Genomic DNA, 12,841 nt, shown 5'->3' with positions numbered 1-12,841 from the left:
AGTCAGCTGAGGTGGTTTGGGCATCTGGTAAGGATCCTCCAGGGCGCCTCCCGTTAGAGGTGTTCCGGGCACGTCCAACTGGTAGGAGGCCCCGGGGAAGACCCAGAACACGGTGGAGGGATTATATCTCTCTCCCGGCCTGGGAACGCCTCGGGGTCCCCCAGGAGAAGCTGGACGTTGTGGCTGGGGAGAGGGACGTCTGGACTGCCCTGCTTATCCTGCTGCCCCCGCGACCCGGCCCCGGATAAGCGGAAGAAAATGGATGGATGGATGTTTTTTTGTCTCCCTGTTGTTTTTGTTTTGCCCCTTTTCATAGTTGTTGTGAGACACTGTGGCCTCTTTTTGTCTACCCAGCTGTTGTTCTCTTAGTTGTGATTACTTTGTAGCCATTTTGAGTGATTTCCAAGTTTTTCCAAGTGAAGACCAGGGAGGCTCCTTGGCTTGTGCCTGGTAGGCCCTTTCTGTAATCCATCCATGGGGCCAATTCAGCACTAAAGAAATCCCATGATCAACTGGGACTTGATTAATCATTCATTGTTATCATTATGTTGATCGAAGCATGCACTAGTTCATACTAGGCCTATTGTCTGCAGACATTTCTATTCATTACTTTGTATTAAAAAAATTACTGACATGGACCAAGTACTTTAAATATATTTTAATAATAAAAACGTTACCTAATGTAAGTGTACACAAAATACAAAAAATGTTTGTTTTAAATTGTGTTCTGAAACAAAACCTCTGATTTTGTTGACAAAATGATGGTGAAATACCATTGAAATGAACATAAGTAAGCATAGACTACAAGAATATCACAGTTTATTAAATCATACTGAAATGTGCATATGATGCTGAGAGTCAGTAGTAGTCTTATAAAGTAAAAAGAGAACTGAACAGCACCAATACAAAAATACTGGGCACTAAGATCAAGACAACCGCAAACAAAAATACTGTCTCAGCCTATAACTAGTAACAAAACACTTTTGATTTTAAACATGGAGATGCAGCATTTCATCTTTAGTTTCACTCGCTCCATTCAGGCACTTAAGCTTATTATTGTGACATACAATTACACATATCCATTTATAAGTCCAGGGTGTAAGATGTGTTGTGAGTTAAGGCAGCTTGGTGATGATTCAGGTTTGTCTCACAAAGCATTCTTTACACATTATAGACTACAATACTCGGAAATGTTGAGACGCATAAATACGTGGACAGGTAGAGATTCTATGGTAGTGTGTGCAGTCAATACCATATGTAAATGAGCTTTTTTTTGTGTAAACACTGTAAGACACGACTAATTAAAGTCCCTCATATTTAGAACAGTTTTACGATACAACAAGTTCTCCAACCTAAACGACAGAAGAGGTCGTGTGTCAGAACCACAAATCGCGGCTCGCGGTACAGCAGTGCGTTCTAAAAATAGCAAACACGTCACTCACTCGCGGTTGGAAAAAAAGCTGCAAATTCTGTTGATTTATGTTATAAAAACAATAACTTAGGTTAAGCGCAAAAACTTCCTGGTAAGACGTTATAAAAGACAGATTAAACAGTAAAGAAATGTATGTAAATGCCAGAAGTGAAGTAGCTAGGGTCACGAGACTACTGCAAGTTACGTAAAAAAACGTGATTCACGTAACTTAAGTAAACATCAAACTTAAGTCAAAAATCATTTACTTTTGCTTTCACACGGGATGCAAATCCTGCTCTCCTGGGTGAAAGTCCGAGACCCCCCCACCCTCCAACTGAACACGAAAATCCGCCTTAAGATGGCAGCAGATGCTGATGAATTTCCCCTCGGGGATAAATAAAGTAATTTTGAATTTGAATTACAGTGGACGGTGAAATACGTAAATATAGCTTGTTTTTAGCTGCCTGTACACACAACCTATGCTGACGTTTTTGAGGGGAGAACAGGCTGGTGAGACACGACTAATTAAAGTCCCTCATGTTTTCTTTGTGCAAAGCTGACTAGAACTCCCAGGAGTCCATCCACTTGAGGCCAGCCATGGTGCTGCCCGGCTCGTGTGCCAGAGGGCCCGTCATGCCGTAGGACAGCGGATGGAACAGGTAGAAACTGACAAACAGAGAATGCCTTTCAATGTTTTATACAAAGTGAAAGAAGCGCTCTTAAACTTGAAAATGTGTTATTATCAGTTCACCTGAGACCAGTTTCCTCCTACTGCCAGTCTTTGTGTTTAGTTAAGTTAAATGCCTGCTCAATGCAGCTTCAGTATATTTCTTGTAAATAATCATATTTCCCAAAATATCTATATACACTACTGGTCAAAAGTAGTTTTTACAGTTTTTTATTGAAATTCAAGCAGTTCACGTCAAATGAACAGCTTGAAAGGGTACGAAGGTAAGTGGTGAACTGCCAGAGGCAAATAAAAAAAGGTAAGCTTAACCAAAACTAAAAAAGAATGTACATTTCAGAATTATGCAAGTAGGCCTTTTTTCAGGGAACAAGAATTGGGTTAACAACTTAACTCTATGGAGTCTTGTCCATTTTTGAATTATTTTCATGTCTTTGTAAGTCATTTTGTGTCTTTTTTTAGTCCTTTTGTGTCTTCTGGTGTCTTTTTTTGGTCATTTTGTGTCTTTTTTTAGTCCTTTAGTCCAACATAAAATGTGATTTTGAATCTTTTTTTTACTTTCAAAACACTATCATGCTCAATAAAGAATTTTAAATGTAGCAAATGTGCATTAATTTCAGAGTACATTGATACATTAAACTGCATCATTTTCAATTAAATTCTGGAAAAGTTGGTGTGTTCTAAAACTTTTGACCAGTAGTGTATATATATACCACTAACACCAATTTCATCTACATATACATTCAGGAATGTGATTTGGAACATTTGAAAAGACATCTTGGGAGTATCAAGGTAAAGTCAGTATAAATAAATTGAATCACAAGAAACTTTATAAACTGATGATACACTGTTTATGACGTGTAAGATTGAACTCTAATTAAAGTTTTATTCAGGGCAGTTATTCTGCTAAATCTCACCTGTAAAGAACACTGAACAGAAGTACCATCTGCCCAAGTCTCTGCAGCCAATCAGAGTAAGGTGGGCGGAGTAGCAGGTCAGTACTTTTCAGCAGAATGTCGAATGTAATGCCTGTGAAAAACAAACAAAGGCTTGTTTTTGCATTGCTTCTCATTGTGTACAAAGCTCGATACATTCTGGCACAATTTCCGTGACATCATGACAAAACTTGAAGGGTTTAACCACTTATTGGACCTGCTCATTTTTACTGGGGGATTTTGTCACTTTGCTGCTTTATTTGCACTCTTTGTTTACACCCGATCACATTAGGCCAATATTAAGCCTTCTGTCTTTTTTCTATATTATATATGTCATATACCACTTATACTATACTATGTATATCTCTGCATATATTTAAATATATTTATTAATTGATGTTCATACTACTACTACATGCAACAACTTTTTTAACCTATTTATCATGCTAAATATATTTTCTCCAGTGTGCAATATTTGTAAAATGGAAAGCACTTTCAGGAAACAAACACAAAAAATATATATCAATAATAAATGCCGAATAGCTGCAATGTATGCATACAATGTTTATAGAATGTATGTATAATTATTTTTTATATTCTTTATTCTGTCTTCTACAGCTATGTGTCTCTATCTTGAGCTGCTCTGACAACTAAATTTCCCCACTGTGGGATAAATAAAATCTTATCTTATCTTTACAATCATTAGCGGGCATTTAAGGACGGTCCAAAAATATGTTTTTTTTAAAATAGCTTTTTGCATTTGTTGCATTCCACTTGAAAATATCACGTATACTCTCAAAAATGAACACTTTTTTGAAGATCTGGCCACCCTACTTGACTTACATCGACACCTTGTGATGGCTTTAATGGATTTAATCTAAAAATGTTACAAGAATTGATACACACAGTTAGTCATCAGAGTACACCGGGATTGTTTATTTAGCCTCTATTTTATATTGTACTTATTTAGATATTGTTTTTATTGACTGTTACTGTTGTTTTTCTCTCTTTCTTCTTCTTTTACTTTTAATTTGACCACTACCTCTTCCTTTTGAGTTATCTTTAGTTTGTATGTGGCAAGGTTATTATAGTTAAAGAAAACTAACGAAATAACGAAAACTAGAACTGAAAAAACATTTTCGTTAACTGAAGTAAAAATAAAAACGAAAGTTTTTAAAAAACGATAACTAACTGAAACTGTATTTTGTGGTTACAAAACTAACTAAAACTAACTAAAATTATAGTGAAAATGTCCTTAGTTTTCGTCTTTGTCAATTTTTTTCATACGTAAACCTTTTTGGTTGATATGAAATCTATTTCATCTATCTGGGTTTATGACTTAATAAACTTTTGGGGCCGAGATGGATAAGACAAAGAAAATAAAGGAAACATTTATTGTGACCTTATTGAATCTGGCACCCAACAAATACCCCATTACAAAAAAACTAAAACTAACATTAAACTAATAAAAACTAAACTAAAACTAAGCATTTTCCAAAAAATAAAACTAATCAAAACAAACTCATAGCAAACTTACTCTAAAAACTAACTAAAACTAACTGAATTTGAAAACAGGAATTGACAACGAAATTAAAACTAAAACGAATGAAAAGTCCAAAACTATTATAACCTTGGTATGTGGGTGGGATAGGGAGGGGGTTTGGAGCCATGTTTGTCTATGTGTGTTCTCTATAACTTACTATATCTGAAATATCCAAAACACATCAGACTGCTTCAACCAGGACCCCCGGGCCTACGTAACTGTTTTGTCTGTATTAGGGGTTTTCCTGTACAAGCTGCAAGTACTTCAATTGCCAATCACTTCATGCAGTATCTTTGCCTTGCATCTCTCCCTTTACCCATAATGCATTGAGATGTTATACCTGTTAACATGCTGCTGAATAGCATTGCAGGGAAGTAATGGTGGTAGTAGAGGACACGTCCCATCGTATAGAAAGGTGCATAGTGCAGCAGCCAACCAAGAAGAAGCAGTCCTCCCTCTCTCATAAGCACAAGTGATTGTTCTGAAAGACAGAGTGTATAGAGTACAGAACATTAACTGGATGTTTAAATAATCATTTTACTGCTGCTGCATACACACTGTCAATAATCATACCTATTCTTTTTTGGCTCAATGAGAACCCTCTTTGGAGGGCTATAGACGCAACTGCCACCATGATAGGATACAATCCCAAACTGGCCAGGTTCATCCACCAAACCACCTGAAAAATAGTATTTAGTCATGAGATGTGTGTCGGTCAGACAACAGGACAAATGAAGCAAACTGGGAGAGACTTACAGGGTTCCCCAGCAGGTAAACCCGATACTCTGTGTCGTTGACTCCAGAAAACCTCAGTCCCTTTACAGAAATATTATTTAAAAGTTAACAGTGGTTATGCATTTAATTTGAATTTGATATACAGTACAGACCAAAAGTTTGGACACACACCTTCTCATTCAATGCGTTTTCTTTATTTTCATGACTATTTACATTGTAGATTCTCAATGAAGGCATCAAAACTATGAATGAACACATATGGAATAAAAGTGTGAAATAACTGAAAACATGTCTTCTATTTTAGATTCCTCAAAGTAACCAACCTTTGCTTACTAGAATATAAGACATGTTTTCAGTTATTTCACACTTTTTTGTTAAGTACATAATTCCACATGTGTTCATTAATAGTTTTGATGAATTTAAAAGTCAATAGTCATGAAAATAAAGGAAACGCATTGAATAAGAAGGTGTGTCCAAACTTTTGGCCTGTACTGTAAGTATACTGTAGATCTTCAATGCACCTGATAGTTGATGGGCCAATGCCAGGGTTTAGAGTTCATCTCATTGTCTTTGGGTTTCAAGCCACTGTTACCCTAAAAAGACAACAAATTCATTCTTAGAAAGCATGATTTTCTAAAGACAGATGGATTAACATGTTTTTCTCATCTTTTTCTTACTCTTATCATAACAATATGGGACTCCAGTAAGATCTCCAGAAAGTGGGGCTTCAGTACAGACAAACTGATATTGGGTACTGCAAGAACACACAAGAGGAAGATTGACATGTTGATTAGTGTTTGACATCATGAAGTGTAGAACAAATGTAGGAGCACACAAACAGTGTGTTTATCTTACATTTGGGGTTGATATGGTCTTCAATGTTCCACTGAGAGCTTGGTGTTTCCTTCAAGTACGGACTACAGGTCACCTCCACCTGTTCCCAGCCCCTGAACACAAACACAACATGTCATTTGAATATCCATACACATCATCAATAAAAAAATGTGGTTATCATTACTGTAAAATCAATGAGTATATACAGTACAGGCCAAAACTTTGGACACACCTTCTCATTCAATGCGTTTCCTTTATTATCATGACTATTGACATTGTAAATTCATCAAAACTATTAATGAACACATGTGGAATTATGTACTTAACAAAAAAGTGTGAAATAACTGAAAACATGTCTTATATTCTAGTAAGCAAAGGGTGGTTACTTTGAGGAATCTAAAATACAAGACATGTTTTCAGTTATTTCACACTTTTTTTGTTAAGTACATAATTCCATATGTGTTTATTCATAGTTTTGATGCCTTCAGTGAGAATCTACAATGTAAATAGTCATGAAAATAAAGAAAAACGCATTGAATGAGATGGGTGTGTCCAAACTTTTGGCCTGTACTGTAGATCATTGGGAAATTAATTATCAGTTGCTGAGACTTTTTTTTTTTTAAAGATTATTTTTTTGGCATTTTTACTGCTTTATTTGATAGAGACAGATAGAAAGGGGGAGACAGAGGGGAAGACATGCAGCAAAGGGACCTCAGGCCGGATTCGAACCCGGGTCCGCTGCAGCAAGCACACTGCCATGTGGTAAGCGCTCTACCAGTGTGAGCCACCGGGACGCCCAGTTGCTGAGACTTTACATGGGAAGTACTGTAAAGATTTCTTGGATCCAATTAAATAATGTGTATTTTCTTGGTAGGAAAATAAATATACTTTGGTACGCAGATCTCCAAGACTCGTGTTTTGGATGGCAGTCCAGATAAAAACAGAAATTTCAGTACTCGACTTCTTTGCGATACATGACCAGAACATGGTAATGTACGGGTGCAGATGAGAACTCTTGAATTGATAAAGGATGAGCAAAGAAGACATGATTTACCACTTTGGAAGAGTCTTGCCAGAAGAGTAAAGCACACAGCCGGTAGCTCGGTGCAGGAAGCGGACTTTGCTGCGCAGCACCTTCACCAGGTCGCCCTTCCGGCCTCCACAGACCTCCACCTGCCACAGGTCATTGGTGTCACCTGTGCCGTTCTGAGAACAAGACAAAGGCAGAGATGTGTTAAGCCTGGGGTTATAGAAATACATAATAACATATGTATCTAAAATGTAATTAATTGCTACATCACTGTCAATTGTAATGGGACAGAGCATTTTCATTGTATTGTCTGTATTACGTAATAAGTAATTGGATATTTGTTTTCTGTGGCCAAAGTGTGTTGTTTGTTGTTTTTGTCTATGTTGGAAAATGCAATAAAAAATATATATATATAAAAAAAAATGTTATTAATGCTGAATAAGGAAGTTTCAAACGACTGCACTGAAAAGTAGGGCTGCAACTTCCGATTATTTTCATTATCAATTAATCATTGATAATTAATAATAATTCTTGATTGATTGCTCTATAAAATGTCAGAAAAAGGGAAAACATTCCATTGCAGTTTCTTAAAGTCCAAAGTGATAATCAGTTTAATATGATATAAAAAAAGAGAAAAACAGGAAACCTCTTAATACTTGAGAGCTTACTTCATATTTGAAAGTAACTTCACCAGAAAATAAAACGTCACACAGAAGTCGTGGAACATGTCACCAGTCAGCTGTACAGAGCAGTGGATTGTATGTGAGGGGTCGACTCACAATGCCATAGCCTGTAACCTGGAAGTGTTTCTTGGTCAATGGGGCCTCGTGGAGGTGAGTGTGAAGGTTTCGGGTTGTTCTGAAAGGACCAGGAGAATGACATCAATACAAAAACATGCACATAATTAGGAACAGAATGACACTGATTCATTTAAAACAGCGGATATTAAAAATGTTTTTTTTATTTCTCTGCTCTGTGGAGGCATTATACTTACTCTTTGTGCTCCAGTCGAATGATATCACCATGACGAACCAGATCAGGTGTCCCAGATTGAGCTTAATAGAGATAAACAATAAAAGGATTGTACATTACTTTCATATGACTTAAATCAATGGTTATGGGATCCCAAAATAGTAACCCCATCTGCTCACATTCATTATCATGTTGTCTGTGAACAAGCCACACGTTGTTGTAGTCCTTATGGAGATAGGCTGTCACCTGTAAGGGAATATCAGAGAAAAAAACATAAAATCCACAAATAATAGCATATTTAATTATGTTTGAGAATGTTTCATATTTAAACTGCAGCCTGACCTGCTGCTGCCTTGCTCCCACTCCCTCTGGGTATAGATGCCAATGAGAGTGCAAATAGCCCCCAGCAATACGGAGGTTTTTTACTGTGATGGTGGAGCCATATGCCAGGTCTACATCAGAAGAATGAGATATTGCCTCACATCATTACAAAACAGAAGAAGAACATCACATTTAATGAAAAAAAAAAAAAAAAGCGTTTACGCCTGGAAAGCGTTTACGTCGTTTTGTAGTATTTTGTATAAGCTCTCAAATACTTTTTGAATTTCATTTCTATCTGCTACAGAGGCTGAAAAATCTATTATTTAGTAGAAGAGTTCACACTTTTTTTCCCCAGATTTTTTCCAGAATTCCCAGAAAATTAGAGGCTTATTTTAAAATCACCCAGCGGTTTTTCAGGCCTCAATGGGTTAAAGCAGCAAGGAGCCACTACACACTGGAGCCGAGAATAAAAAAGAGCAATAAGACTTAATAGTAAAACCAAAATGTTACTTTGTTAACATGGTAAAATAGAAGCAAACATTTCAGCCCATCTGGCTGTCATCAGTAGAATACCAAGGGAATGTCTACATTTGTTTTTGCAAACTTTTCCACTTTCTTATAAGTGCTTTGTACACACAGCTGCGGTGTCATGTGGTTTTATTCACACGTTTGGGACTCACACTCAGGCATGGACGCATTGTGTAGATTATTCCCGATGAGACGGGACTGAAAGGCTGAACTGAAGAAACCATCTCCTGGGCCACTGGTGAGAGAATACAATCACAATGTTGTAGTAGTAGTAGTAGTAGTAGTAGTAGTCATGTAGTAATAACACTGGATTAATAGTATAACAATCAGACACACCTTTTGTTCAACACAACAAAGTGGATTGCAAATATTGTAACGTAGAGGAAGAGTGGAAGCAGGATGAGTCCAACAACCCGAGCCAGGAAGTGCTTGGCAATTTCAACCTGGAGCCAAAAAAATAAGGAGAGGAAAGAATAACGATCACACCTCTAGTGTTACCCGTCACAGCTATCAGTTAACAGAAGCATTCAAAATATGTTGCCGTTTACCAGTGAGAGGCTCAGGTCTCCCAAAAGCCTCCAGAGGTCCCAGACTGTGTTCAGTCCCACCAGCAGGATGACAAACAGACCCACAAACTTCACCCCCAATGCCCCAGCAAGGCTTACACCAGTCAGTACCAGCCACAGCCACCAGGAGGCGGTAAAAGGCCTGAAAACAGCAAGTAAGGAGCATTTAAATGTGTATTCCCTGCCTAAAAGTTACAATAATGAGCCCACTGCATGGGAAAATATATGGAATTTTCACCTAAAATGTGGACTAATTAATGATTATCTGATTGTAATAATTAGAATTGTAGCTGTGATTATTAAAATTGTCATCCAACGACTAACTTGTGGCAGCTAATCCAATTATCAATTCATAATTTCAACACATACTTTTTGCACAGTACAAGATTAGGAAAACAAAATAAAAAATGTTGTGGTGTCCTACCTGTATCTCTGCTGGTTGAACTTGACCATGCTTAGAACTGCTGCCATGATGAAGAACATGAGGACAGGATCTAGGAGGATGTACTGGGAAATGGTGATACAGCCAGTGTCTGAAATTAATAAATTGTTCTTATTAACACAGGACGAATGACAATAACGTACAAGATACTCTTCATATTTATAGAAAAAAGATTAGCAAAAGAGATACAAAATTAAATGAAAACAATAGCTGAAATGAAACATTCACTTCAGACATGGCTGTTTCTCTATGAACATGGATAACGGAGGGTATTTTGTGTATTGCATCCTCCACAATTTTTTGTGTGTGTTGCGCAACCCTCTCAAGCAAGATGATTACTCACCAAATATGAGCAGCGTGGCAGTGATGAGAGCAGCAGTGTGAGACTGAGACAACTCCAACACTATGAGGTAGGCAAAGACTGGGAGACAGGAGCCCAACACGGCACAAAACTGTAGGTGAAGAGGCAGGACAGGCACATCAGCAGTCTTACTACTTGTGCTTTTAAAATGAGTGACAAGACCATATGTTTATATTCAAACTGCATTGGTAATCAATTAGAGAAGAGCAGGTTTTCTAGTGTGGAGAGAGGCATACCCCTCTCATCCCCCAGTAGTTGTGGTGCTCATATTTATCTCCTGGTTTTATGAACGGAAAGGTGCCATCATAACCGGTCATGTAGCCAGCGAGCCCGATCAGCATCTGCAACAGATTAATGGAGAGTTGTTGTGCCGTATTAAGCACCCCTGCCGTGAAAAGCACCCCCTCGTCGCGGGGAGTTTACTTAGGAGTTTATATTCAATGATAAGTACACCAAGAAAAAAAACAACACACTGACACTTCAATATACATATATATATATATATATATATATATATATATATATATACACTCACACAAACACATACTTAGGAGTTTATATTATATATATTTACAAATATTATGGAAGACAACACAGTAAGCAGGCTATTAATTAATGACATCAATAACCATTTACCCGATTTTTGTTATCTGTGACTGTGATTGTGGGAAAGTATGACTATTGTGGAATCCATGAGCGCATTTAAACATGAATCATTAACACAAAACTGGACGCTAAACAGAACGTGACATGGAATGAGAATATAATTTTTGTCATTGTGTGTACGTTGTCATTTGTAGTAAATTAAACATGAGCATTTAGTCCTTTTTGACATTTACTCGTGAATAAGAGATCTGTGGGTAATATATGTCCGTTTGGTAGTAGTTTATAGCGTCCTCTCCACATGCGCGACGAGGGGGTGCTTTTCACGGCAGGGGTGCTTAATACGGCACAACAGAGTAATAGTCATATAGGAGAGATGTCCCTGAAGAGACTACACAAAAGGAATAATCTGCTGTCTCACTTTTCCAAGAGGAGGATGGACATCAAAAAAGAAGGTCCTGTTGATGTAGTAGCTTCCCATCTTTCCAAAGTGCGTCTCATCCCAGCTGCAAAGCCAAAATAAGTCACAATGTAACGATGCACAAAATCTACCTGTTATCTACCTGCATGCATGACTTTTACTCACCACACATGAGGGGGCTCTGTTATCTTGTAGAGGCGTGTGGAGAAAGACAACCCCACCACCAACATCAGCAGCACCCTGCTGGGGGGCTCCTTACTGGGACCTCCTCTGGCTGAAAACTGAGCAGATGTTCCATTTGAAGACTGTGTGTCATCTTCTGACAGATGTCCAGCAGTTTGACTGTTTTTGTCTTTTGACAAAGGGGTAGATGTTGCTTGAAGGGGCTTTTCTGAGGTGAGAAAGTGTTTCCTGTTTCGTAGTGTTAAAGTGTCCCCTGTTTTGTTCCATTGTGTGATGCATTCTTCTTTTGCCATTAGGAAATAACACCTGCAATAAACTGACCGGACCTCCTTCAAAACCAGGCAAGTCTAATGGTAAACCAAAAATAGCTAGCATGCAGGTAATAGCTAAGTTAGTTAATGGGTGATAGCTAGCTGCCTGGGACCTATAAATACATTTAGTACAGCGAATAGCGTCAGATATTAGCAATTTCAATAATAGTATCAGTTCTCAACATTGTATATAAAAACAGGCGATGTTGACAGTTAATGTCTCACCTTCACTGGTCAACAAATTATCACACATATTATTTGTTACATTGCAGCCAAGCTATGAAGACATTTTCATCAATAACATACTTAGCCTAGCTTGCTAACAAAGTGTCCACTCAACAAACGGCGTCATTCCAACAGCTAACGGTTTCTAACGGCTCAAATGACCGTTTTATTATTATTATTAAAAGATTTACATTAGCAACACAGCGAGAGCACGCATGAGAGGTTGGAGGGTCGAGAAACACGTATGAAGCGCGGTGGTTTCTGGGAGGTGTATTCCACTGTTGTATTGATGTGGGTACGGTGTGGAGGGGTAAACACAACTTCCCAGAATCCATCTGGAAAATGTCTTCGTCCCTGGTTAACCAATGGGAAAAAGTTATGGAGAAGATGGGAAAGCAGTGGCGTGCTGAACCGTTTGGACACTAGATGGCGATATCGTGCAATTAATAATTTTAAGACTTTTTTTGTTTTTAAATTTATTTTCACATAAAATCGTGTATAAAAAGACTAAGAATTTAATTTAATTGCGTTTGAAAACCTACCTCTCCTATAAAATATTATTAGTCATACTTTAATAAATAAATAAATAATAAAATAGTATAGTAATAAAAATAGAAAGATATAAACAAAGCGTGTTTAAACCTTTTAAAACATCAATACACAATGGACATTTCTGGTCCCCAGTTCTATCTTATAGACTGTAGAGGATTTAAAGTATGTGGTTTATATGTATAG

General features: G+C 37.5%; 1 protein-coding gene across 2 annotated transcripts; it reads right to left on the bottom strand.

Annotated features, from left to right (window-relative positions):
- Positions 1-802: 802 nt before the first annotated feature.
- On the bottom strand, positions 803-12,348 carry pomt2 (protein-O-mannosyltransferase 2). 2 transcript variants are annotated; one of them, XM_059353612.1, is made up of 22 exons: positions 12,188-12,348; positions 11,553-11,668; positions 11,388-11,472; positions 10,600-10,704; positions 10,346-10,454; positions 9,985-10,093; positions 9,543-9,702; positions 9,331-9,437; positions 9,147-9,229; positions 8,488-8,597; positions 8,325-8,391; positions 8,168-8,228; positions 7,953-8,031; positions 7,198-7,349; positions 6,165-6,256; positions 5,987-6,063; positions 5,831-5,902; positions 5,331-5,390; positions 5,148-5,253; positions 4,915-5,055; positions 3,014-3,125; positions 803-2,077 (listed from the first exon to the last, which is right to left on the bottom strand). In XM_059353612.1, the coding sequence occupies exons 2-22, from the start codon at positions 11,615-11,617 to the stop codon at positions 1,972-1,974; spliced, it is 2,058 nt and encodes a 685-aa protein (XP_059209595.1). In that variant the 5' UTR covers positions 11,618-11,668; positions 12,188-12,348; the 3' UTR covers positions 803-1,971. The 2 variants fall into 2 exon arrangements, with proteins under 2 accessions (XP_059209595.1, XP_059209594.1); XM_059353611.1 differs by having other exon boundaries at positions 11,553-12,348.
- Between the last annotated feature and the right edge of the window lie 493 nt (positions 12,349-12,841).

This window comes from Centropristis striata, chromosome 16 (genome assembly GCF_030273125.1).
Source record: "Centropristis striata isolate RG_2023a ecotype Rhode Island chromosome 16, C.striata_1.0, whole genome shotgun sequence".
In the NCBI taxonomy this organism is placed as follows: domain Eukaryota; kingdom Metazoa; phylum Chordata; class Actinopteri; order Perciformes; family Serranidae; genus Centropristis; species Centropristis striata.
The sequence above is the reverse complement of the archived record's forward strand: the minus strand, read 5'-3'. Positions and strand labels throughout refer to the sequence as shown.

Bases quoted from the DNA above. Each gene is read 5' to 3' on its own strand.
- pomt2 (XM_059353611.1), bottom strand. From the start codon at position 11,863: ATGGCAAAAGAAGAATGCATCACACAATGGAACAAAACAGGGGACACT. The intron at 8,598-9,146 runs GTGAGTCCCAAA...CTTCTGATGTAG, and splicing joins CAATGCGTCCATGCCTGAGT to ACCTGGCATATGGCTCCACC. The intron at 5,903-5,986 runs GTAAGAAAAAGA...TTGTCTTTTTAG, and splicing joins CCCATATTGTTATGATAAGA to GGTAACAGTGGCTTGAAACC.